The 26,024-nt window shown below is 39.9% G+C and overlaps 1 protein-coding gene across 1 annotated transcript in view; it reads right to left on the reverse strand.

Moving 5' to 3' along the window:
- The window catches only part of RNF17 (ring finger protein 17), a 55,006-nt gene extending 53,721 nt beyond the window's left edge, over positions 1-1,285 (reverse strand). Inside the window, exons 1-3 of the mRNA XM_054824959.1 lie at positions 1,252-1,285; positions 811-899; positions 76-167 (exon numbers count right to left, since the gene is read on the reverse strand). Of these exons, the coding sequence (XP_054680934.1) occupies positions 76-167; positions 811-887 (169 nt within the window). The 5' untranslated portion in view covers positions 888-899; positions 1,252-1,285. The remainder of the gene's footprint in view (positions 1-75; positions 168-810; positions 900-1,251) is intronic.
- Positions 1,286-26,024: the final 24,739 nt, after the last annotated feature.

The following is a 26,024-nucleotide window of genomic DNA, read 5'->3' on the forward strand; positions in this document are numbered from 1 at the left end:
GAAAATATAAATTAACAGTGAATACTGCACACCACAAAATTGCTGGAAATAAAAGTCAAGATCTAAAAGCCTTACCTTTCATGCTCATAGCTTTTGATACATGACACAAATCACTCTTTCTCTGATTTGGTTCTGTAAAATCCTCTTCTAGTATCTTAAGACATTGCCTTCAGAGGTAGAAGTGAAAGTTTAAGATCATTAGAGATATCAACCAAACACAAATTCTGATTTCCAGCTCTCTTAGAACTAATCTTGCCCACTTTTTACCAAATGACAGTATGTAGAAGAAGATGCAGTTAACGAAACACACCACACACACAAAGATGTTGTTACCCTCTTTTAACTGGAGAAGAAATTTGCCTCTATACTGAATTCATCATCCATAAAGATAGTATTAGAGCTTTTAGGTAAGCAGAACCAGCATTCAAGGTAACTAGAAATAGCATTAATAAACTGTTATATAGTCAATTTTCATCACATTCATTCTGTAATTAAAAATATACTAAATAGATCAAGTTATTTATTTACTTGTAAAATATACATACAGATCAATACAGGATATTGGTATCCTAATAACTCAGTATCTGACAAGATCCCAAAATGCATTTAAAATGTTTTCCCTGAAGCTACTCCAAATACTAAAACTTTCCACAAGCAGCATGCTTTACAGACACACATAACACATAAAAATGGACTCACAACACTGCAGAATGCAAACATTATTTTCTACATTTCCTCAATACTATTTCTTGCTAATTATACTGTCAGAATTTAAAAATATTAAAGCCACTAATTTAAAAACTCACATACCGTATAGCTTCCATTTTTTTTCTATTAAGCTTTTCATTACTGTTCTCTGCCAACGGGAACTCCTTCTTTCTACTCATGATGGTGTCCAACTTTAAAAACAAAACAAGTCACAAATTCTCTACAACATACAAATTTCATCACTTGAGCACACTACAGGTTACTTACATCACTTGGCAAACAGTAAAATGAAAAAGACTCAAGACTCATAGAAAACATACACGTGTGTTTTTCTTGAAAAGCACACCTGTTAATTGCAACAGAACACTGGCCTGTTTTGCACCATCCAGCTACTCCACTAGATATCCTAGTCCACCTCCAACCTTACCACTACCAGCCACAGCAGAAGACACCACTACTGGTCTTCAAGCCTCCTTCCTAATCATACATCCTCGATATGATTATTTCTCTTTTCTGCAGTACCTCAATACTGTAGGCTCATACCTTGTTTGCAATCCACCACGTATATAGACCCCAATTCCTTTCCTTACGGCCTGCTGGTTGGTTGGGGTTTTATTTTTATTTTTTTTCCCCTACTTGAGAGGAGACGTGCTCTCGCCAACCATAACACCACCGCCGCTGCCTCAAGGGGGCCACTGAGGAGACTGAAGCAGGGACATACCGAGACCGCCGGGCCCAGCAACAACTCTTCTCAGCACGAAGGACAACCTCGCGACGCCCACCACGCGCCAAAACAGCTACCGCAACCACCAATCACTGAGCGCTTCGTCGGCCCTTGTTCCCATCGCAGCCAATCACGGCGAGGCGGAGGGTGGGGGGGCGGTGGTTGCTGTGGCCCGCGCGGGTAGACTTGGCCGCCGCGGTGTGGCCCTGAGGCGCGGCTCGTCGATGAGGCGCTGCTCGGCCTGATCCCTTTTCGCATCTCTCTGCCGGGAGACCAAAGGTCCTTTTCTGAGGATAGGGTGTTGCCTGGGCTACAAACCATTCAGTCCATCTTTTGGGGTTAGTTTATTCTACGTGTATTCTCATTAGTTGTAGAAAAAATACGAGATGTTTTTGCAGTGTTTTACCATTCTTCTTTTGGCTGTCATAGCATGATACTCTCCAGATTTCTGTTTAAACCACCTCTAGTAAAATACATTCAAATTTTGCAAATACATTGATTTTCCCCTGCAACTTTTAGACACTTGCCAAATCATGAACTAGGCCAGCTTTCCAAAAGGAAAGTTGCCTGACAAAACCTAGGTTATTCATCTTTTTGCATTGTTCACACAGTAAAACTAGGTTCTACCCCACACATTTCATTTTAAATGTACTGTTTGTTAGGCTAGGATTTTGACTTAGGTAACAAGGCAGAGTTTGAAAGTTCACACAAACTCCGGGTTTTCTTAACAATAGGGAGCACTTCAGTGGCCAAGGCAAACAGTAACTGTGGAGAAAAGAGCCAAAGGAGAAGACTACAGACCTGTCTGCTGAAAGGCCAGAAGATTTTCAGGAGTAATGGGGAAGAAAGCAGGAAGAAACAAGCAGTAAACAAATTAACCATCTCTTTCTGTCCCCTAAGAGCTAAACCCTCTTCTCCTATTCTGTAAATGCCACTCATCTTTTCTTGCAGATTCTCCCACCAGTTTTTGCAATGAAGTTAAAATCTCAGGAGTTGTCTCAACTTGCATTTAGCTTTGGAAAGTGCTTCCTGTATTTCAAAGGTGAGAAAAGGCTTGTGCATCAAAAATTTTGTCTTTATCGTCCACATTCTATATTAATTTCCACTTAAAAATTAACTCTTATAAACATTACTTAATAACGCAGTGAATAACAGCTGAGGGGTAAAATGTAGGGTGGGTGATGGCATATCTGTTGCGGAGGTAGCAGAGAAAGGGGAATGATAGGAAGGACCTTGGTTAAAGATCTGAATACAATTTTAAACCAGCAGTGTGCAGGATTGTCTAGAAAGTAGCCTAAAGAGCTCTTTGATGAGAAGCATAATTAGGCCTAATTAGCTCTTTAATGAGAAGACAGGTCATCCTTTTATTTCAACTTTAGCTCCATTAATAAATAAGTGAACAGTAGCGACAAATGCTCATGTTATCATTTGTTGAAATTTGTAGAAATATAGCTGTACATTCTGTTCTCTATGCTTTTACAAAGAATTATAAAATATATACATACATGTTATGTTATATATCGTGCATATATTATGTTTGTTTGTAGCTCTGTCAGCCTATACATAAAAGAATAAACATACACTGCACACCTTCAGTTTTGTGCTCATACCACTCTGAAAATCTGAACACAAAACCGGAAACTTGGCTTATTATTTCTGAAAAGACAACAGTAATTTTCCAGAAAAGAAGGAACACCTTCTGTCTGTGCCATTAGCTATTTGAGGTCATTGCTGATGTTTCATATTTTTACGCGGTAATGTTTAAAACGCAATGTAAAAATCAGTGTTTCTCATATGGGTAACCACAAGATGGCAGCATGGATTAACCCTGGGTGAACTCACTCGTCCTGCTGGCTTCTACTCCCGCAAGTCTGATGTCAGGCACCTTTATGGTAGAAAGCACGCTGTACTAGAAAGATAATATTGAACAGACTGTTGTCTTTGGTGTAAACAATGTAGTTGTATTTAAAAACTATAGTCAAATGTAAGTTGAAAACACGTATTTATTGTCTAGATCATCTTTCCAGCCGAGAACATGTAGCAGTTGTTATTTCTTCAAATGCAGCCTCCTTTCTCATCGTCTGTATCTTGCCCTTTTTCTGCAAAAATGAGGGAGGTGATTCTGCCCCTTTACTCCGCTCTCATGAGACCCCACCTGGAGTACTGTGTCCAGCTCTGGGGCCCCCAGTACAATAAAGACATGGAGCTGTTGGAGCGTGTCCAGAGGAGGCCACAAAGATCGTCAGAGGGCTGGAGTACCTTTCCTGTGAAGACAGGCTGAGAGAGTTGGTGTTGTTCAGCCTGGAGAAGACTCCAGGGACACCTAATTCCGGCCTTCCAGTACCTGAAGGGGCCTACATGAAAGCTGGAGAGGGACTGTTTCCAATGGCGTGTAACAATAGGACAAGGAATAATGGGTTTAAGCTGAAGGAGGGAAGATTTAGATTCGATGTTAGGAAGAAATTCTTCCCTGTGAGGGTGATGAGGCACTGGAACAGGTTGCCCAAAGAGGTTGTAGAGGCCCCATCCTTGGAAGTGTTCAAAACCAGGTTGGATGGGGCTTTGGGCAACGTGGTCTAGTGGAGGGTGTCCCTGCCCATGGCGGGGTGTTGGAACTAGATGATCTTTAAGATCCCTTCCAACCCAAACCATTCTAGGATTCTAAAAATTGCTGCTTTCAAAATGTAATGACTAAATGCACTAAAACTTGCCAGTGTTTTGGGGGTGTTTTGGTTGGGTTTTTTTCTTTTTTCTTTCTTCTCTTTTTTGTCATTTAGGTGATAGATTCTGCAAATGTATATCTTGGTTATTTGGTATGTAATTGCTATTGGATTTTTTTGGATTTTTTCTATAGTATGGCCATGTGATTACACGGCAAGTGGAACAATAGTTTTCCGCTTCAGTGAAATTTCTGTTATCATAAGCAGTTGATTTTTACAACCGTACTAGCTGGCAACAGTCATTCAAGTAAAAGTTATTGTTTATTCATCTTCAGTTAATATCTTGCTTTTATCACTATGCCTAAAATTATTTTTATAACCAATTAAGGTTGATCTAAACCTGTGCTGTTGCTGAAAGAGTGGGCCTTGCATTTTTCTGGTCCCAGGTGTGTGTTCACCCTTCCCTTGTGTTACCACTGGTGTTTCTGGAGCCATACAGTGAGCTGTATTTATACATGACTATTTGGTAACCATTTAGTTCCCTCATAATTCACACCGAGAGTCTTGGATCCTTATATTTAACAATGCAGTCAGCAGCTGTTCTTACATGGGTACGTCCTCATAGTAGCAGATATTGGGTGCTTATATTCAGTAGCTATTATTTATCTAATTTTCTACTAATGAATTAATTGCAAAGTATGCCAGATACTTTTTCTTACCCACCCTGTTGTTTAAAATCAGCAAACTATCTGTAAATATGATGGTGGACAGTTTGATCCAAGGTACTTCTGTGGCATTGGTGCTGAACTCACACTACTTGTCTCTACAGAATCTTTTTTCTGTCTGAAGCACAGCGTAAGTAATTTGCTGAGTCTGTCTTTAGATATATTAACAGTAAAAATATGACATGAAAATTCATCGATATAAAAACATTTAATTTAAAATGTTATTGTGATTTTTATAAGACACCTTTAATGCTTGAATCAAGCTTTCATCCTTTAAAATTCCTCTTACAAGCTTTTTACTGTGAGCATAGCACAGTACTTTTAAAATTCTGTCTTTTTTTTAGTGTGTAGGGCAATAGCAGCCAGAGGCTGGATTGTGAGTTAGCCTTGTCCATTGTGCTCAGTTGCCGAATCTGGGAGCCTGACAGAGGTGAGGCTATTGCAGCTCCCTCTCCCCAGGTCCAGCCAGTAGTGAGGCTGAGCACGGCTTCCCAATTTTATTTTACTATTGAAAAGCCTATAATGCACCTTGACCACATAGTATAAATAGGGATATCTGGAAATAAAGGCTTGTTAAACAAGCAGAAAATATTTTTCTGAGTTCAGCTTTCAACCTCTGAAACTTAATATGTTTGTAGCAAGGCACAGATTTGGACCCTAATGCAGAAATGAGTATCAGAGGGACCTGTGGGGTCTGACTTTAGTGCCTCTGTGTAGGCAGCAAAGTTTGTTTGGGGGTCTTTCATTTATATTTGTGTGTATGGAGATGCATAAAAGATGTTGAAATCTTTCCGAAGTGCATGTTGTAGATCAGCTACTCTTAGGCTCATTGAAGATTAAATTCTCTCTCTAGACAAATCAAGCTTTCTCTTTTGTTTTTAAAATCTTTAAGAAACTTGGTTTCACAGAAAAAATTCCATCTGAAATTCTTCATGAAATATTCTTTCTAGTCCAAATTTTTGGAGCATAAATTGTTTACTTAGTACAAAGGGGAAAAAAATCTAGGTTTTTAGGGTCTAAACACATAGCTGAGAGGAACATGTGGGTGAGCAGGCTTGTTATTTGTTTTTAGCCTATCATATAATGTAACATTAAGCTCATCCTTTATTGCTTAGGCGATTTTAAAACACAGCTTCAAAAAAATACTAGATGCATGGAGCCTTCAGGAGACTTTATTAGAGACTAAGGAATAGCATTATTTGAATAACATGTGAACCCCCCACTGCAAATGCTAAGCTATTCTTTTTGGAAGCAAATATTTCAAGTGCATACATGTTTGTGTATTCCAGAATTACTATAAACTCTCTAGGAAAAAAACAGAATGTTTTTCTGTGCCACTGCTTTCAGAAACTAAATGAGATGATAGACTATATTAATAGTGATTCCATAGTCTGTGGAATATAATATTGCAGAAAGTAGTATAATAAACTCTGCTGCAAAGGCTGCATGTAGTTTTGACTGCCATATTTCTGCTCATGCATGGAAAGAACAACTCCAGCTATGTTTTATGGAGTTTGTTTGCAAGAAAGTGAAGATGTGGTAGCCTGGGCAACCAGACTCCCTGGTAAGCTTTACAGTGCACACTGAGGCTTGCAGGGTCGTCTTTTCATGCATTACTGTCCAAACTAACTGGATTCAAGGTAGTTATACGCATATCACTCACTGTAGTATATGTATTATTCAGAGACAAAGATGAAAATTATTTGCCAGTTGCAAACAGAGGTAGTGGAGGCGAAGGCTTAGGAAAAGCATAACCACTCTGGAAAAGAGGCATGGTCTCTTCTTGTATCTGTAGAGATTACATATGAAAAATGGGCTGAAGGGAGATTTGACTCATGACCTACATTGAGACTTTGTACGCAAAGGCTATAGGTAGCCAGAAAGCCTCACCTGAAATGGATAGAGAAGACATTTTTTCTCTCAGTTCTCCTTTGGGGTCTTTTCTGAGTCAACAGCTATGAACTGTATGCCATGATGGATGCTGAGATAAATACAGTGATCTGGTCCATGATAAAGAGTACTCCCAACAAATCATTCTCTTTTGTTAAGAACCAAATTTATCAGAAGATTTGTTGGAATCACCTATGTGAGATGAGAGTGAAAAGATCAGCAGTATTCTTTCAGTGCCTGTACATGAAGTTTCAGCAGTTCGAGATTCAAATATACAATGAGATTCCCCTCACAGCAGATTGTTGAAAAATACAGTTTACAATGTGTGTCTGTATAAACCTCTTAGCATCCCACTGGGCTGCTCAGCTTTGGTGTCCTTTACTGGACCTCTCTGTAAGACAAAACCACTAGCTTGTCTTTTATAATCAATATATAGAAAATAGTTGATTTCTTAAGAAGATATTTAGAGGATTTACTAGTTCGAATTCTTCATAATGCATTGAAAATGGGGATAGATAAAGGCAGAGTATGGATTATTCCTATGGTTAATAAGGCTTTGATGGTTATGAGCTTGGACATTGAAATTGATGACAGTTTAGTACCATAACCCTCCACTAACTCCTTGTATGACCTTGAGCAAGTTAGTTACTCGGTCATCAATTCCCCTTGTCTATTTTGGTTGTTTTGTGATGTTTTGTCCAAAACTGTAGACAAAGGAGTTGGACAGCTATTAGGGGTTGTAATACCTGTGAGAAATTTCACATACCGTTGGTTCTGAATTCTGTTGCTTTAACAATAAAAGTGATGTTAAGACAAACAGGATTACCACTCCGTGGCACACCCATTCCAATCCCTGGCATTGTAATTACTATCAAATTAATTCTGCCTATTCTAGGAAAGATATTTAAATATTTTACTAGAAGGTACTCTATGTCTTATGTTTTTGTGTTATTCATGCGTAAAGAAAAAGGAATGGAATCAATAACAAATGGAGAATCTGAATTTAAAGAGACTGCTAAGCAGGTGGGGCATGTTCTCAGGCCTCTGAGTATTTTAATTTTAAATCTGTCACTCTCTACAGAAGGTACAGTATTAAAAATCCAAGAAACACAATGTTTATGGTCCCAGAGAAAGCTACACTTGTATGCCTCTTGTACCTACTGTTCCCAGAAATGATCTTTGCATTGTTCAGTTTTTTGGGTGCACATCTGCTATTTGAGAAAGTGTAAAGTGGTGCTCCTATGTATATAGCATATGAGAATTAATACAACCTGAGCTTTTGTTGAATCCAAAAAAAGATCTGCATTTTAAGTTAAGTTTCACTTCCTTTCAAAATACAATATCATGAACAGAAAGTCTTTTTATTTACCTTGGCTGGTGTAGCAGGCTGCTTCATCTTTCATGTACTCATCCGTCTGACTTTTTCTGGAATAGTAATTGAAATATGTGGTTAATAACTTTTATTGGTGAAAAAGCTATTTTTTAGTACATTCATATAATGTCGAGCATAAAATTGAGATTGATAATCACATATAAGGAGAAATTACTCCAAATCACTTACAGGAGCATATACTTTTGTTCTTTGCATTTGAAGGTAGAGATAAAAATCACTGTGAATGATTAGAAATATGCAGAGATTTCTGTAGGAAAACGCTTACACGGGCTATAACTCTTAGGATGGATGTTACTGAAGAACAAAGTATAGGATAGACTTTTCTGTAAGAACATGGACAGGCATGGTTGTTCATTCCTTCTAAGGAACATAAGAAGGCACCTGATGAAGTGATAAAATGACAGACTTAAATTAAGCAAGAAGTACTTCTGAAAACAATCCGTAATTTAACAATAAAAATTACTTCCTACAGAATTATAAATGTATTAAAATATGATCAGTCAATTTTATGGTCCATGAATTAGACCAAAAGAACTATTAAAAGGGATGATGCACAGATGATCTGTTATAGCTCTGTTAGTCTCTAAATGCTCATAGCAAGAGAGTCTACTCGGAAGCACCATTCCACACTGACCTATTTTTATATATTTGCTCTAAACATCCGCTTATGCCCACTGTAAGAGATAAGGCCACTTTTCTCAAAATTGTCTCTTGGTATGGACCAGTATATTTTTGCTTTTATTTCCACGCTAATAGATTCTGACCCCAAGAATCTAATAAAGGTCTAATACAAATTTAATGTCATAGAGTAATACTGTGATATAGTGCCTCTCCTTCTGGAGAACTAATTTCAACCACGGCACAAGATGATTCAGTATACTTACAATAAAATTTTTAGACACATATACTTATTTCAGGTGTGTGATTAGTTTTTTAATACATGCTTTAAATCCATTTCTGATACCAGTGACTAAATAGTTACACATCATCTATTTGATAGCATCACTAAAATATGTTTTGAGTGTATTCCCTCGTTGGGTAAACATCCCAATTAATATTTTGGTTGATACATTAACTTTAGCAAAGATGATGCTATCTGAGTTGAGAATGGGAAAAACATTTTTTCACATGAAGATATATTCCTTCCATTATAGGCTGATGGCTTGCTGATGGAATGCAATGGGAAATCATGAAGAGCAGTTAAAGCACAGGCTTACATTTCCTACAATAGGTGTTCTGTCACCTTATTTAATTCAGACAAGAGCTTGTCTGTGAATACTTTTAATGTGTCTCAAGTTTGTACCATTTCAGAGAATATGTAGTGAAAATTTATGGTATCTATTAATCAAGGGACCAAAAACTCGAGCATTTTCCAGTGTCTGTTCTGTGAAGGAAGGGCTTTGCTGGATTTTCTCTCCATGTTGCTTTCTCCATTTCTTCAGTCACACTTGTCAGGCTGAAATAATATGTGGAAGTTCTTCCCTGTAAATCACATATATTCCAGGAATCACTGGAGTTCTAAATGGAAAATATGAAACCTGTTGTTCTAAACTGAACAACATACACAGCCAGATTGGAGCGGTAGAGCAGTGGCTGGAACAAGGAGAAAAACAAATCCAAACTTTTCAAGCAGACTTCAATTAAAATAATGGAAAATACTGGGATAGAATCAGAAATGCTAGAAATTAATCAGAGTATATTTCCACGTATTTACAAAGAGGAACTCAGTCACATTCCAGGCAAAGTTGATCAGTTCATCCCTGGCCAGTTGTTTTCAGTCTTTCCGAGCAGGCCGTAGGTCCAAGAGTCCTGGACACATGTTTAGAAACTCAAATCAAGTTGTTCTTATCCTGGAGTTGCTAATGAGTCCCGGAAGGAGCCTACAGATTGGTTTGAAAGTGTATGTTGTTGGGTTTGGGTTTTTTTTGTCAAGCGCTTTTAAAAAAACATCCATCTCAGATGAGGTTCTGTATGGAGTTTGCGGTTGAGGAATGTTGTTAAGTAAGACAGGTTGGTTCAGCAGCTTCTGGATGTGGACTTGAAGGGAGATTACTTGAGAAAGTAGAAGAAAAGAGGTATGGTGTTTGTGAAAGTGTAGGTGGGAAGAAAGGACTTAAGCAGAAAAAGCTTGATAAAAAGTGTATTTATCCCTGCCCAAAATACTCTGCTGAAAATTTTACCTGGTTTTATTTACCTTGTTTTTTGTTTTCTGCTGATGTAGCAGTAGAGGCTTTTCTTAGGACTGACAAGAGCCCCTAAGTTTTAGTAATTCTCGAGGCTAATAAGAACATTGTATTTTCCAAGTTTCCTGTAGTATTATTAAAAAGTGCAACTTCAAAAGGAGTCCCAAAGCTTATATAGATTACTGTTAAGCTATGTTGCTCTCCATTATAACGGTTATCTCAGAAAGGCTAGGAAGAAATGAAGATGGCAAACCAGCAGTATGGCTTCACTGGATTCTACCTGGAAGATTCTCAAAGACATCGCAAGAAAAGGTTCGAAAACATGTTGTGTCTGGCTAACTTACTCTTCTCCTCCTGTCACCCAGCTGACAGCCTGTAGAGAAAGCCAAGGCCAGAAGAATTCTGAGCAGAAATAACCATGCAGAATAATGTTTGCCAGATGGGGCTCGCTCCCTGCAAACACTCCATGAGTGCAGTTTAAGCCCCTGTTCAGGCCCTACTTGTGAATAAGCTGACTTGCCTAACCATTACTTGTGACTATTAGCTGACATGGGACTTGGAGAAGTGGAGAATACCAGCTGCCTGCTACTTGTGATGAAGAACTATCGTGTCTGCAACCGTAATACACATTTGCTACGTCACCTCAAGGGTCAGTTTATAAGCATACAGATTCCTTGATCTTTGCAACCTGGACATGATTCATCTGACCACCCTCTTGTAACTAGTGAAGAAGAACAGGCACTTTTAGAATACCAGTCTTTGCATTCTCAAGGAGATGTTTAAAGAAAAACAGATGAATCACACAAGTCCCTATTTTTCTCCACTGACCATAAAGGGAACTTAGAGTAGCTGAGATTGGGACATTGACATCACAACCTTTCACTGAGGTGAATTCCACCCAAATGATTCTGCTCTCTAATAATGTGTATGGAAGAGTTTTCTCTTCTCTCCAACCTGTACAAGGTCTCTTGCATTCTGTCCGCACACAGTAGCCCGCTACTGGGTTTGGGATTTATTAATGCTTTCAAGTATGACTGAGAGAAGACCAAAGTGCAATTGTTTACTACAAGTGAAACTCTGAAGAAGTGTGCAGAAATGACAAGGGTGCCTGAAATCTCAGTCCCTAGGAAAAAAGCAAAGGTTTCATTTTCTGCTCATCCAGCAACTGACTTTTCAAAGTTGAATTAATTCAACTCAAATGGTAAAATAATCTGACCACAGGGAACACACTTATAGGGTATCTTGCTTTTAGCAGTGTAGCTAAAAGTGCATTTTTCATGCTGCTGTATTAAAGAGACCATCTCCATACTCCTGAAGTCATGTGTTTTTATCCACTCTGATGGCAGGCTTCAGAATTGTTGACCTGGTATGAGAATTTACTGAACATTATTTTTTGAAAGATTCACATAATAGTTTATGTTTTTAAAAAATAAAAGGAATTACCATGCTATTGCTGGTTTCTCTCCATCCAGTATATAAACCAGGGCCTACACTAAATTTATTTGCAAATTGCCGTAAATCTAATTAATATAACTGCAGTTCTAGAGGCATTCAATTGAATTAATAACATTAACTGAAATTACATGTCATCTTTTTGCCAGGTTTTGCAAAGATGGTACAAATTAGTTCAGTCAGCTTTGCTTTTACTTATTTTCTTTGTTTCTTTGTTTTATTGTAATTTCTGTTTGTAATTATTACTGCAATTAATTGATAAAGGTTTATGGCAAACAATTAATAAAAAGCCATTGACAAGAAAAGCTTGGGTTTTTCTAATAAGATATAACATTTCTGATGATTCAAGTGGCAGGTTATGTAAACATTTCTATTTCTGATCCTAAGGCTTTTGTCTCTTGTCTATTAAGTATGTTGTGGGGGAAAACATGATCATCAAGTCGGCAATCTGCCTAGGATTTCAGAATGGCATGAAAATAAATAATTACACACGACAAAAACATTTAGGATATTACACTGTGATCATTTCATATCACTGGCAGACGCATTTCAGGAAGAAAAACATTACATAAAGTCTAGTGGTACAGTAAACAAGGGGATTTAAAGATTGATGGATATTGCTGTCTGTTCTCTCCCTAGGATAAAGTATCAACTGTAATACTGTAAAATTAGTTGGGATTTTTGGTTTGGTTTTTTTTTTTTTTTTGGTCCACAACAGAGAAATCTGCAGGTGGCTGATAATAAATAATAAGACCGTGGCAATCTGTAATAGCTCTTATTGGAAAGAATAAACTAGAGGGAACAGAGGACCGAATTTCATAGAAGGATTTCCCTCCAAGATCACCTGAATTTGTAAACATCTTACCTCAGTCACCTAGTGAATCATTAGGAAGAACAGAGCTACTCAGTTCCAGGTTCCAGGCCTTAATACTACAGTGTCTTGGTAATATTCATAATTCCCCTCAGAATCCAAATGTAGCTGATATTCCCCTTTATTTCTTTTATCCTTGCTCTGACTATAATGCTAATACTCATCTGAGCTTCTGCTCAGAAGGAAAGTTTGAGTTATACGCTGCATCAAAGGAGGAAGTGAAAATAATCATTAAAAGACAAGGTGACCTAATTTAATGTAATTAATCTACTGTGTTAAAAATAGCTTAGACATGTCTGGTTTTCAGAAGTGCTACACTTCCAGAAGGCTAGTAGAAGACAGTGCATTAGCACTTTCATAAAACAATTCCTATGCCCATATGCATGTGGTAACAGAAGCTTTTGACAGCTCCGATGGACCTGTATATGTATCTATACTTTTAAATATTTATCTTGCCCTCTGATCTCGTGAACTGGATCTACTTAATAAACAAAGCAACTTGAAGACCTTTTTAAACAGAGTTCCAGAGATGTTGTTACATCCTTGTTTTTTGTTGACTGTTGTGCTTGAAACCCCTGAAGTATGGAGTGTCACTTCCATACGTCTTCTAGTGCAAACGTGCTTTTGTATCAAAGGAGTCCCCTTGGCTTCTCCCATTTGGGAAACTACGCAATCACTGCATACTGCTGAACGGGTGATACGAGGTCTGTGATTCACATTGCTCTTAGCCTGAATTAGTGGGAGTTTGGGCCAGAGAAAGTAGAGTCGCTGAAAGCATTTTGTCTTTGAAAGAAACAGGAACTGCCTCATCAGTAAGGGGTCATGCAAAAAGCAGTTTATTCATAATGAGAGGTTGTTTGTGCTAATTTGTGAGAAACATGTGAGGACATATGGGTTTTATTTACAGGGGTGGATCTTGCAGGCTTTATCTTCAACAATAACATAGAAGGTAATAGATATTATACACTATGTTCATGCAAGGTGATACAGTTAGATTCACTTCAAAGGCAGGAAGCCTTTGGGGTTGGGTGCTTAATGGTGCTTTCTGGGAAAGACGAATGCTTTGCTGTGTAGAAGTAACACGTCCTCACCTGCCTTTACCATATCTCCTCTGTGACTGACAACCTGCCTGTTCTCTGAGTGGCAGCCTTTTTCAGATGTTGTTAGGAGGGAAGGTCGTGTCCCGAGACCATTAGTGCTGCTTTCTTCCATCAGACATTGTGTTGTGGATGTCCTCAACTAAACTGTATACTGGGCCTGTATATGTTCTATGAAAGGATTTTGAAATGGTGTAGTTCAGAAGTCACAAAGTAAATGGGAGCCCATAATAGTATGTTACTGTGAACAAGGCAAGTGTCATCTGAACGATACTTAGTGTACCTTTTCTGTTTGGTAGGCCTCGCTGCTCTATTATGCCAGGTTTGTGGAAGCCCATCAAGAAAAAGGTGGACTGGTTGGATAGAGTCTCAGGGAAAGCAGCCAGACTTGTCAGGGGACAGGAGAGCACAGCCAATGAAAAGAAAATTAGAGGAATGTGAATAACAGTGAGCTGGGTTGTCTTGGAACACACAGAAGTTATCAGAAAGGAAGAAGTCAATAGACTGCCCTCCATGTTCACTGAAGAAGGAACAGAAGTTCTTTCTGGGAGCTTTAGCTGAACGAAGTTTGGACTTTAGCTGAAGCAAAGACTATTTAGGTTAAATGCTATGGAAAAGCATTCAAATGTTAAGGAGAGATAAGCACTTAATGAGATAATTGATATTTGAAACTACTGCACACCTTAAGAATATATTAAAAAAACATCTCTCTGGAACAATATTTGACCCTGGCTTAGAGTAAGGTGTTGGGCCATGACCTTATAATATGTTTTTATGGAAACTACCTACAATATTAACCTTGAAAAGGTAAAAACTCAGAGCACTGGGAAGTTGTATGGAGCTGTGTTTTGGATTTGTGCTGAAAACAGTGTTGCTAACACAGGGATATTTTCATTACTGCTGAGCAGTGCTTACACAGAGCCAAGGCCTTTTCTGCTCCTCACACCACCCCACCAGCGAGTAGGCTGGGGGTGCACAAGGAGTTGGGAGGGGACACAGCTGGGACAGCTGACCCCAACTGACCACAGGGATATTCCATACCAATGATGTCATGTTCAGCAATAAAACTAGGGGAGAGGTTGGGGGGTGGCGGGTGTTGCTCTGGGTCTGGCTACGCATCGATCAGTTGGTGAGCAATTGTTTTTCATTTGCATCACTTTTGTCTTTCTTAGGGTTTATTTTTCTTTCTCATTGTTATTTTTTTCTCTTTTCCTTACAATTTAGTATTAGTACTAATATTATTTCTTGTTAATTATTAAACTGCTTTTATCTCAACCCACTAGTTTTTTCACTTTTACTCTTCCTATTCTCTCTCCCATTCCACCGGTGGGGGGAGTGAGTGAGTAGCTGCGTGGTGCTTAGTTGCCAGCTGGGGTTAAACCACGACAGTAGCCTTACAGGATCAGACCAAAGATTGAACTAAACCACTACATCAGCATGACCAAGTACCTCTCTGGAGTGCCTGTATGCTAGTGCATGCTGCATAGGGAGCAAACAGGAGGAGTTACAGATCTGCATGTAGCTGCAGGGTTACAGTCTCACTGTGATCACAGCAAAATGGTAGGATAGCTGCAGTGGATTGGAAAGACAAGCTGGGAAGGCAAGAAGGAGGAGTGCAAGAATGTGATGGACATACTGGAACAAACCCATGAATGGCCATGGAGATGATTAAGGGCTTGAAGCATCTTCCATATGAGGAGAGTCTTGGAGAGCTGGAACTGTTTATCCTGGAGAAGACTCAAGGGTCCTTATCAAAGTTTATAAATACCTGATGGGAGGGAGTAAGGAAGATGGAGCCAGAGGCTTCTCAGTGGTATCCAGTGACAGGACAAGAGGCAATGTGCACAAATGGAAAAATGGGTAATTCTGTTTGAACATAAGAAAAAGCTTTCTTACTGTAAAGGTGGTCAAACATAGAAAAGGTTGCCCAGAGAGGCCGTAGAGTCTCCCTCTTTGAAGATAGAATCATAGAATCACAGAATCATAGAATGGTTTGGGTTGGAAGGGACCTTAAAGATCATCTAGTTCCAACACCCTGCTGCGGGCAGGGACACCCTCCACTAGACCACGTTGCCCAAAGCCCCATCCGACCTGGCCTTGAACACTTCCAGGGAGGGGGCATCCACAGCTTCTCTGGGCAACCTGTTCCAGTACCTCACCACTCTAACAGTCAAGAATTTCTTTCTAACATCTAATCTAAATCGACCTTCCTTCAGCTTAAACCCATTCCCCCTTGTCCTGTCACTACACTCCCTGATAAACAGTCCCTCACCATCTTTCCTGTAGGCCCCTTCAGGTACTGGTAAGCCACAATTAGATCTCCCCGGAGCTGCCTTTTCTCCAGGCTGAACAATCCCAACTCTCTCAGCCTGTCCTCATAGGAGAGGTGCTCCAGATAATCAAAATAAGATAATCAAAACCCAGCTGTGAACAACCTGTTCTAGGTGACCCTGCTTTGAGCACGGCTGTTGGAGTAGATGGTCTCAAGAGGTCCCTTCCAGCCTCAGTGAACATGGGATTCTATTAAGCAGTGGTAAATAGTGGATGCATAGAGAAACCATAGAAGTACAGGTTGCTCCTTCCTCTGGTTTGTCCTTCTAGCTTTTGGAATCAGAAGGTTAAATATTAATCATGTTTAATCATCATTGACAGATCTTCTCTGCATAAATCTGTTCAATTATTTTAAACCTATTTATGGATATAATTTCTCTGGCATGTTGTGATAATGAATTCCACAATTTGATTAGGCATAACATAGTTCATGCGGCCAGGACTATAAAATCAGGCCAGTGAATTCTCCAAAGCACAAAGCTCTTAGCCATTGATATCCGTAGGAAGGTTACATGGGGATCAGAGGGAGAATGTGACTTTCTGTGGTAACTAAACACTTAGGCCCTTATGATATATTCAGTGCCTTTTGTTTACATTTGCAATGCACTAAGAAAATCTGATCCACTCTGGGCTGCTGCGGTATTTTGTACACCTTTGTCTCTCTGCTCCTTCTTTCCCTTTCCTGTCTTTGAAAGGCTTCTGGTTTTTTGGTTATATTTCCCTCATTAGTGCAACTCTCAACTCCTAACAGAGCTATTTTCGCTCCAGTGCTTACCCTATCTGAACCACTACTATGACTGCTTCTTGATGAGATAGTTTTGAGTCCAGATGACTTTTAGTTTTGCTTCCAGATTACTTTTATGTGATATAAAGCAGATAGTCCAGCAAAGGAGGACATATGACTGTGTACTTGGATAGGTAATGTTGGATGAACTTGCCTCATGCTTGTAAGGGTCTCTGCAACCATCAGAGAGGCTAACACATAAAAAAGGTGATAGGTGGATTTCTAGAGATCTTTATATATATATGGAAATGTATTGTGCCATCTCACACATTTGAAAGCCTTCCTGTAAAGCCAAATGAATTTAAAAGAATACAGTGCAAAGACTAATATTAGAATATGTTTATACTTTGACAACACCATCTAATTCATATATTGAGTTACAATCTTAGAAAACTACTCTTAAAGCTTTTCTCAAACAATACTAAAAGAATTACTAATGAATTTTCAATAAAGTAAAAAATAAATCGTGCTTTTAAAAATGCTTGAAATACCATTTAAATTACTAAAGCTGTTTTTTTACTGCTATGGTTACTACTATCACTACCAAAAATAACAAAGCTTTGTAACTGGTCCTGATCCAGTTGAAGTAAAGATTGTTTTTGTGTGAAAGAACCTGATTGAGGATTGACTTGAGTTATATTGGATGCAATCCATATTGTTTTTTAAACTGAGTTACCATTATGAACTTAATTTCTTGCTTTTTTTTCACTAGTTCAGAACACTATAATGTTAGACTACTTAAAACACAGAAATCTTATCTCATTTCCCAAAGAACATTTTGGGGCAAATGTTTCCTAGGTATTGTTTTGTTCTGTTTTTTTTTAACAATGAATTAGGAAGTACTCCAGCTCTTTTTGTGTAATTTTGAAATTACCTGACTTTTAGAAAAAATTTAGAAAAATGAGAAACAAAGGTGTGAAGTAGAGCAAGACAGAGAAATGATGCTAGAAAGGCTTGGTTCAGAATACGTTCGATTCATTATGTGGGAAGTGCATGGCTGGCTGTGGAAGTTAAATCTCCTCATTTGGCCTTTAGCTCGGGCACAGTTCTTTAGCCACAGGTCCTGTGGGCCTGCGTGGTTCAGGCCATTTTGCTCTGCAGGATGTTGTGGGTTTCCCTGCCTGTCCCTACGTGGTTGTCTCAGCTGGCTGTCCATGGTGCCATGAGTTGGGCTGCAGGTCTGATACTGGACCTGCTTCACCTGCCTCCTTGTTACATCCAGGTCTGCTAGTTCTACTCGGTTTGAGGCCATTGGAAAGAACAGCAGAAGGGCCTGTCTGTGGAGAAAGTTGATCCAGAATAATACGGAGCATGTGTTTCAAAGACTGCACTTCAACAGCAATACAGTCCACTCATGAAATTAAAATGTCCATAGGTGCAGTTTTGGAGAAAGAGGTTTAAGTAGCATAAACTACAGCATCAGAGGAACTGGGATTAGGGGTGTTTCATGTGAAAATCTTTCCCTGCATTGATTGACGTGGAGGTGAGGTACATGTACAACAGCCGAAACCAGATGCAGAGGTGGTAACCCAACGTCCTGCTGAGCCACAGAGCACTAAGAGCACTACCTCCACTCCTCTTTCTGTGCCCCCCTCCGCCCCTTTGTGAGTCTGCTGAGCTGTAAGTTAGAAAGATGAAGGGTGTGCAGGGAGCATAGCTTTCTCATGTGTCACGGAGTTCAAGCTGGTGGATATTTCCAGCACAAGGGACACGGGAGGGCTGGAGTAACTATCCTGCTGTGTCTATATGGAGAAGGGCAGAAAGTATGTCTCAGCATCTTCACTGCAACAGCCTTCCCCATGGCAGCTTTGCTGCTTGGACTGAGCACAAAGGCTGGCTTGCTGTGACGGAGAGAAGGGGAGAGCATGCACATGTCCAACAGCACACTAGCACCCACTGTCAGAGCTGATAGGGCTCGCGTAGGGGGTACTCGGTATGCTCGTGTAGTTCAGGACGGTGCTCTGCATACCCTAAGAATTCTGGACAAGACCCTTGTGAAGAGACTTTTTAGGCTAACTGAGAGGTAGAATAGGTTAGGAGGGACCAGCACTGAGAATTAACTCACTTTTTTCTTTTCTTTAACAGCTTTGTTAAAAAAAACCTGTGAAAAGAAGGCATTCCACTACGTCTCTGTGCAGAAACAAAAGTCAAGCCTTCGAACAATTGCCCCTTTGACAGTCTTTCCTCTGTGATCTGGTTTAAATGCTGTTATGTTGCTGTGCAGTATGGCAGAGGGCTTACAGCACTCAGCTCATTGCGGGAGAGGGAACCAACACACAAGGAGATGGATTTCTATAAATGCATTCTCTCACTAATAAATATACATAAAAAATGCAACAGCTAGCAAAATCTAATCTAATCTAATCTTTAACATGGATTTTTCATTTAAAAAATGGGAAGAATAAAATTACCTGTACTTTGACAGCATCAAGCATGCAACGATGGACTGGGTAAGGAGAAGATCACTGTTATTGCCAAGGAGTTTTGGATTAATTTTTCTTCTTCTACTAAGAGATTTCCTATATTTTATTCTCTATGATATCTTTTGTCATCTTACATAACTCATGTGAAACTGTTATATTCGTCGTAAAAAATGAACACAGGGCTGAGAGAGAGAAGGTTCAGGAAGAAAAGTAAATAAACAGAAGATTCAGTATAAATCCTTGTAATGCCAGGCAGGCAACATTAAGTAATAACTGCAGAAGCATAAAGAAATTAATTCCACATGGATAGCATACTTTTTACTGTATGAAAGTGAAAAAGTTCTTGAAACATTGGGTCTGCCAGAGGCTACCAGCCACTCAGGAACAAACAACTGCCCTTTAGAAAATTGTGCAATGCACAAATATATACAAAATATTGTCGGATCAAGGCTGTACAGAAGACAATCCACTGGGAGCAGATTCTTGTCCTGCTGATGTAAAGTTGTCCCTCTCTAAGCCAGCAGGAGATTTACCTCCAGCAGTTTGCCTCAGCTGTCCCCAGAAGATTTGTGAAGAGCATCTAATTCATGTGCATGGTTAGATATCTTATAGTCACCTTTTCAGCGGACTACTGTCTGTGGTGTCATTACTCTTGCAACCTTAATATGTAACATTTTGAAAGCATTCCCCATACACTTGCGAATTTAGAACAACATCTTTTATCAAAATGATAAATTTGGTAATGAGCTGGTCGAGCATCAGGATTCATGATAAAGGCACTCTAACAAGTGAGTTTTACTGAATGCATACACAACTGCGCAAAGCTAAGCAGCGATACGTGATCATGTTAGCAAGAGCTCACTGTTAGCTGTGCAGTGGTCAAGCACTAAACTGGATCTGCAGTTTTGCCATTTGGTATGAGAGACAATTCCTCCCAGGGTGCTGGAATGGATATCTTAAAAATTATATGAGAGGTGAACAGTGTGGAAAATAGAAAATGGATGAGGAAAAAAAATCTTTGTGGAGAGCTATTCTCTTCATCATTGAAAATGTTTAAAAAACTGCGTGGAAGGCATTGTATGTTCCTGTCTTTTCTTTTTACTAACAAGTGTTTCCGAAGAGGATGCTAGAGCTGTATGAGGATACATACCTGCCAGTGATCCAAACACTTAAAAATAATACCATTAAGATCTAAATGGCTAATATGTTAGGAAATTATTTATTGAAGCATTTTTATAAATATAGTACTTGTTAGTTCTTTGTATTTTTATTTCTGTGTACATCTCTGTAGACTGAATTGCAGATATCAGTAACAATCTTTTTAAAGAAAAGAATTTTAAAAGTCAAAGATTATGATATTATACAAGATAAAGAACAGGTAATGCTTACATCTTGCTGTTATGCTAATATAAGGTATAATCTATCAGAACTACCATTTGTTCCAAGCAGAACTAATTCAAATAGATCAGGCTCATTGTACAATAGAAATGCACTTTATTTAAGGAAGCAAAGAGAAGTTACTGCCCACAGTTCCTGCTTTTCTGGTGGTGAGATCTCAGTGTGCCTGAACTCTGATATCTGTGCATCCTGCTGAGCTGTGTCCAGCCATTGGATAAGTGAGGTTTTGTCTCAGACCAAGATGAACTTGGTTAAAGTTTCTTCCGCTTCTTATTTGCTCCATTGCCTCATCTGAAAATGGATATTTTTTTCTTACTTGTTCTCTGTAAAATATGTGACTACTTATATTCTATTGCTAGTGGTTAACATCAACACAGAAAACGTGTTTGAGCAGTTGCACATGGGAAAAACACTTGCAATGTGTGATTTTCCTTAAATGGTGAAAAGCCCTGGCTTTGGGAGAGGAGTCAACTGGAAGTCAAACTGTCCCAAATATGTTCTAGGTCACCACATTTAACCATAATACTTTGGTTTTGAAATTTCTTGCAATATTTTTTATGTCTTGTAACTGTTGTTATTAGTTATGGTGGCCATGATTTAAACATGCGCTGAATTGAAGCAGCTTGTTATTTATGAAAAAATCACTTTTATTATTCTTCACTGTGTTTTGTGCTAGCTGTTACTTGCTGTGAGTGTTAATAGCCTTTAGAACTGCATCTTGTTTTGCTTTAAAGACTGTAAATGAAAGAAAACTCATCACATTTATAAGAAAGTTGTTAAATTCCTTGGTAACCATTTCCACCCATTTTTAGGCCAAAGCGTCCAGTTTCCATATCTACATATTGAATCTCTGCTAGCTTAAAGATCCATCTACTTTCAGAAATTTTTCTGCCGTGTAGATATCTAGACACTGATCAAGCTCTGTGTTCGCCTTCCATTAGAAAAACGGCGTAGACCATGCTTTTAGTTCTTCGATAACAAAACTGTATCTGGACCTGCCGCTGTCGTTTGAACAGCTTTCTGAACCTTTGCCTGTGTGACATGGGGACCAGACAAAATGCTGCGTACAGAATTATCACCGCTTCACCACTTCTGCTGCATAGTGCCTGTTAATGTGCTGTAAGGTTACATTTTTGCTCTCGGCTAAAATTAAGTTGCTCTCAGCCAAAATTAAATCACTCTCGGCTCATATTCAGTTGGTTACACTGTCACACCCTTGTCATTTACTCTGCTTTCTAAAGTAAAGTTTCTCATCTGCCAAATTTCACAAATTTGTTTTTTCACTCAAGTTTGCAGACGCATGAGTTTGTCAAAGCTATGTATGTATGTATGTATCTATTTATTTATACCTTTGAAAATGTACTTAAAGGAAAAAATACCATTATGAGGTATGAACATCGTTATGAGAGTGTGTGTGGGGGAATCAAGTAGCAATCTAAAATTTAAGTGTTCCCTTATTATTCCTTCTTCTTGTACTACGGGTTCTGAATCTAATAATGTGATGTGCCAAAGACAAACAGACAGAGATGAGGAGCCAGAGATTGTGTTAGCTTCACTAAGAGGTTTTGCACGTGTACCAAAAAGTGATATGACAGATTGTCTTAGCAGCATAGCTCCTCTAACTGTCCATGTGCTCATATCTGTCTGATATTTTCAACCAAGTATTCTGTGAAAAAAGGATAAAGTTTCTGGATTGACTGTGCTGAAGGGTATGCATGAATATTTTTGGGGTTGATTCTTTCTTTTTAGCTTGCTCTTTTCATTGTCTGCTTACCAGTTTGTAAATGTCCTTTTGCAAGTCTGGTTCAAATTTTCAGGGTCATTTACAGAGGTACCAAACACCAGGGAGAGTGTTTAGTTTTGGTTTACATCTGAGGAAAGCTCAGACATTGTACTGTGTGCAATATTAGAGAATGGCTGAGTTGATTTCTTCCTGGAATATAATCATCTTTACAACTGTTACAGTGCCCAAGATATCTTACTTAGGGAAATGTTCCCCACAGAAATTCAGAAATCATTATTGGGTCCAACCCTCTGCTACATTCCTCTTTTTTGAATATTTTTTTTTTTTTTTTTTTTTTTACAATTCTCTTAGTGTAAGTGAAGTCAAACTGGTATAAAACTGGTGTGAGGGGATGGAAGACCGGTTCCCTTCTGAGTGCACTGATGTATTGTGACTGGAGTACTCTGTTCTGACATTTAGAGAAGATAATGTAACTGTGAAAATGTCATGTTCATTATCAAGATCTGAATGTCAACATCCTTTGACCTCAGAGTTCTGTAAAGATTGGTAACTATAAAAAAACCTGTTGTGTTTTCCCTCCCATTTGTCTTCTGAGTGGAGTTTCTGCTGCTTTGGGAACAGCACTGACATTTAGTTGAGAACTTAGCAGCAGGCACAAAATCACATCCTGAAAACAAACATAGAAACTTGCTGAGACATGCTGGCAGCTAGATGCTTTCAACTGTGCTGCTTCACAGATCTCTGTAGGCAGATGTTTTGTAGAAAACAGGTGTCACGAAAGATCGGTGAGAAATATGGATAATACTGACTTCTTAATGCTCATGAAATTCTTGATTTCTGATAGATTCTGCTCTGAGCCTAGGCAGGAGTGAATGTGAGAAGGATGATGGGTTCTTTACATGGTAGCTTGTCTGGCAAATGACTGACTTGCACAACCTCTAGAAAAACTGCTGTATTGCAAATGCTAATTCAGTCTGTGACCTTTGCATAATAAGAACATTGATAACAGATTTTCCAATGGTGCACTCATTAATAAAGTGCAGGGAATGGGGCTGGTATGATGGGTATGAGGCAGATAGAATTAGTATCTTTAATCATCTCTTCTGGACGACTGAACTGCTTCACACACATTTATCTTGGAGGCATGGGCTGGAATTATACATCAGATCTCTCCAATGTCATTAATATACAAGTAAAGATTAATATGCTTTTCAAGATGGTGCTAGACACCTTTCTACCTGGCCTGATGTCTGAGAGGCTACAGGTGCTGAAGTCTAACACAGATAGGATATACTTAGTAGGGTATCCAGCTTCATAGAATCACAGAATCATAGAATGGTTTGGGTTGGAAGGGACCTTAAAGATCATCTAGTTCCAACCCCCCTGCCATGGGCAGGGACACCCTCCACTAGACCACGTTGCCCAAAGCCTCATCCAGCCTGGTCTTAAACACTTCCAGGGATGGGGCCTCCACAACCTCGCTGGGCAACCCGTTCCAGTACCTCACCACTCTAACAGTCAAGAATTTCTTCCTAATATCTAATCTAAATCGACCCTCCTTCAGCTTAAACCCATTCCCCCTTGTCCTGTCACTACACTCCCTCATAAACAGTCCTTCACCATCTTTCCTGTAGGCCCCTTCAGGTACTGGTAAGCCGCAATTAGATCTCCCCAGAGCCGCCTTTTCTCCAGGCTGAACAAGCCCAACTCTCTCAGCCTGTCCTCATAGGAGAGGTGCTCCAGCCCTCTGATCAGCTTCGTGGCCCTCCTCTGGACTCTCTCCAACAGCTCCATGTCTCTCCTGTACTGGGGCCCCCAGAGCTGGACGCAGTACTCCAGGTGGGGTCTCACGAGAGCAGAGTAGAGGGGCAGGATCCCCTCCCTTGATCTGCTGGTCACACCTCTTTTGATGCAGCCCAGGACACGGTTGGCTTTCTGGACTGCAGGCGCACACTGCTGGCTCACGTTGAGCTTCTCATCAATCAATACCCCCAAGTCCTTCTCCTCAGGGCTGCTCTCAATCCATTCCCTGCCCAGCCTATAGCTGTGCTTGGGATTGCGCCAACCCATGTGCAGGACCTTGCACTTGGCCTTGTTGAACTTCATGTGGTTTGCACAGGCCCACCTCTCCAGCCTGTCAAGGTCCCTCTGGGTGGCATCCCTTCCCTCCAGCATGTCGATCACACGACACAGCTTGGTGTCGTCGGCAAACTTGCTGAGGGTGCACTCAATCCCACTGTCCATGTTGCCAACAAAGATGTTAAACAGTGCCGGTCCCAGTACCGACCCCTGAGGAACGCCACTCATCACTGTTCTCCACTTGGACATTGAGCCATTGACCACAACTCTTTGAGTGCGACCATCCAGCCAATTCCTTATCCACCGAGTGGTCCATCCATCCAATCCATGTCTCTCCAATTTAGAGACAAGGATGCCATGTGGGACAGTGTCAAATGCCTTGCATAAGTCCAGGTAGATGACATCAATTGCCCTTCCCTTATCCACCGACTCTGTAACCCCATCATAGAAGGCCACCAAATTTGTCAGGCATGATTTGCCCTTAGTGAAGCTGTGTTGGCTGTCACCAATCACCTCCTTGTTTTCCATGTGCCTGAGCATAGTCTCCAGGAGGGTCTGCTCCATAATCTTGCCAGGCACGGAGGTGAGACTGACCGGCCTGTAGTTCCCTGGGTCTTCCTTTTTATCCTTCTTAAAAATGGGGGTTATGTTCCCCCTCTTCCAGTCGGCAGGGACTTCACCAGGCTGCCAGGACTTCTCAAATATGATGGCGAGTGACCTGGCCACTTCATCCGCCAGTTCCCTCAAGACCCATGGATGCAACTCATCAGGTCCCATGGACTTGTGCACCTTCAGGTTCCTTAGATATTCTCAAACCTAATCTTCTCCTACAGTGGGCAGTTCTGCATTCTCCCAGTCCCTGCCTTCTGTGACCTGGGCAGTGTGGCTCAAGCATTTGCCAGTGAAGACTGAGGCAAAGAAGTCATTGAGTACCTCAGCCTTCTCCATATCCTGGGTAACCAGGTCACCCGTTTCATTCCGGAGGGGACCCATATTTTCCCTCATCCTCCTCTTATCACTAACATACCTATAGAAGCTTTTCTTGTTGTCCTTGACATCTCTGGCCAGACTAATCTCTGTCAGGGCTTTGGCTTTCCTAACCTGATCCCTGGCTGCTCAGACAGTTTCTCTGTATTCTTCCCAGGTTACCTGCCCTTGCTTCCACCCTCTGTAGGCTTCCTTTTTTTGTTTGACTTTGCCCAAGAGCTCCTTAAGGATTATGCCTTACAAAATGTTTTCTAGAGTTCAGTCCAGTTTTGGAAGTTACTGGCAACAAAGTCCAGTTGGAGCAGGACATGAATTCATTAATTTTCATTGAAGTGTTCTGCCGATGATCTGCTAATTTGTACTGAATCTTGTCAACAAGAAACAGAATATTGACTCTGTCTTCACCTGGCAAGAAAGCCATTCTGCTGCTGGGAACAGTGCTGGCATGCTCTCCAAGAAAAAAGTAAAACACGCTCCTACAGGAATGTGGGAGCCAGTATGTATTTGGGCAGGACTTAGAAGCATTAGCAGTATATTAGTACTGTACATACTGCGTACAACAGAATCCTCCTCTG

This window comes from Grus americana, chromosome 1 (assembly GCF_028858705.1).
Source record: "Grus americana isolate bGruAme1 chromosome 1, bGruAme1.mat, whole genome shotgun sequence".
Classification (NCBI taxonomy): domain Eukaryota; kingdom Metazoa; phylum Chordata; class Aves; order Gruiformes; family Gruidae; genus Grus; species Grus americana.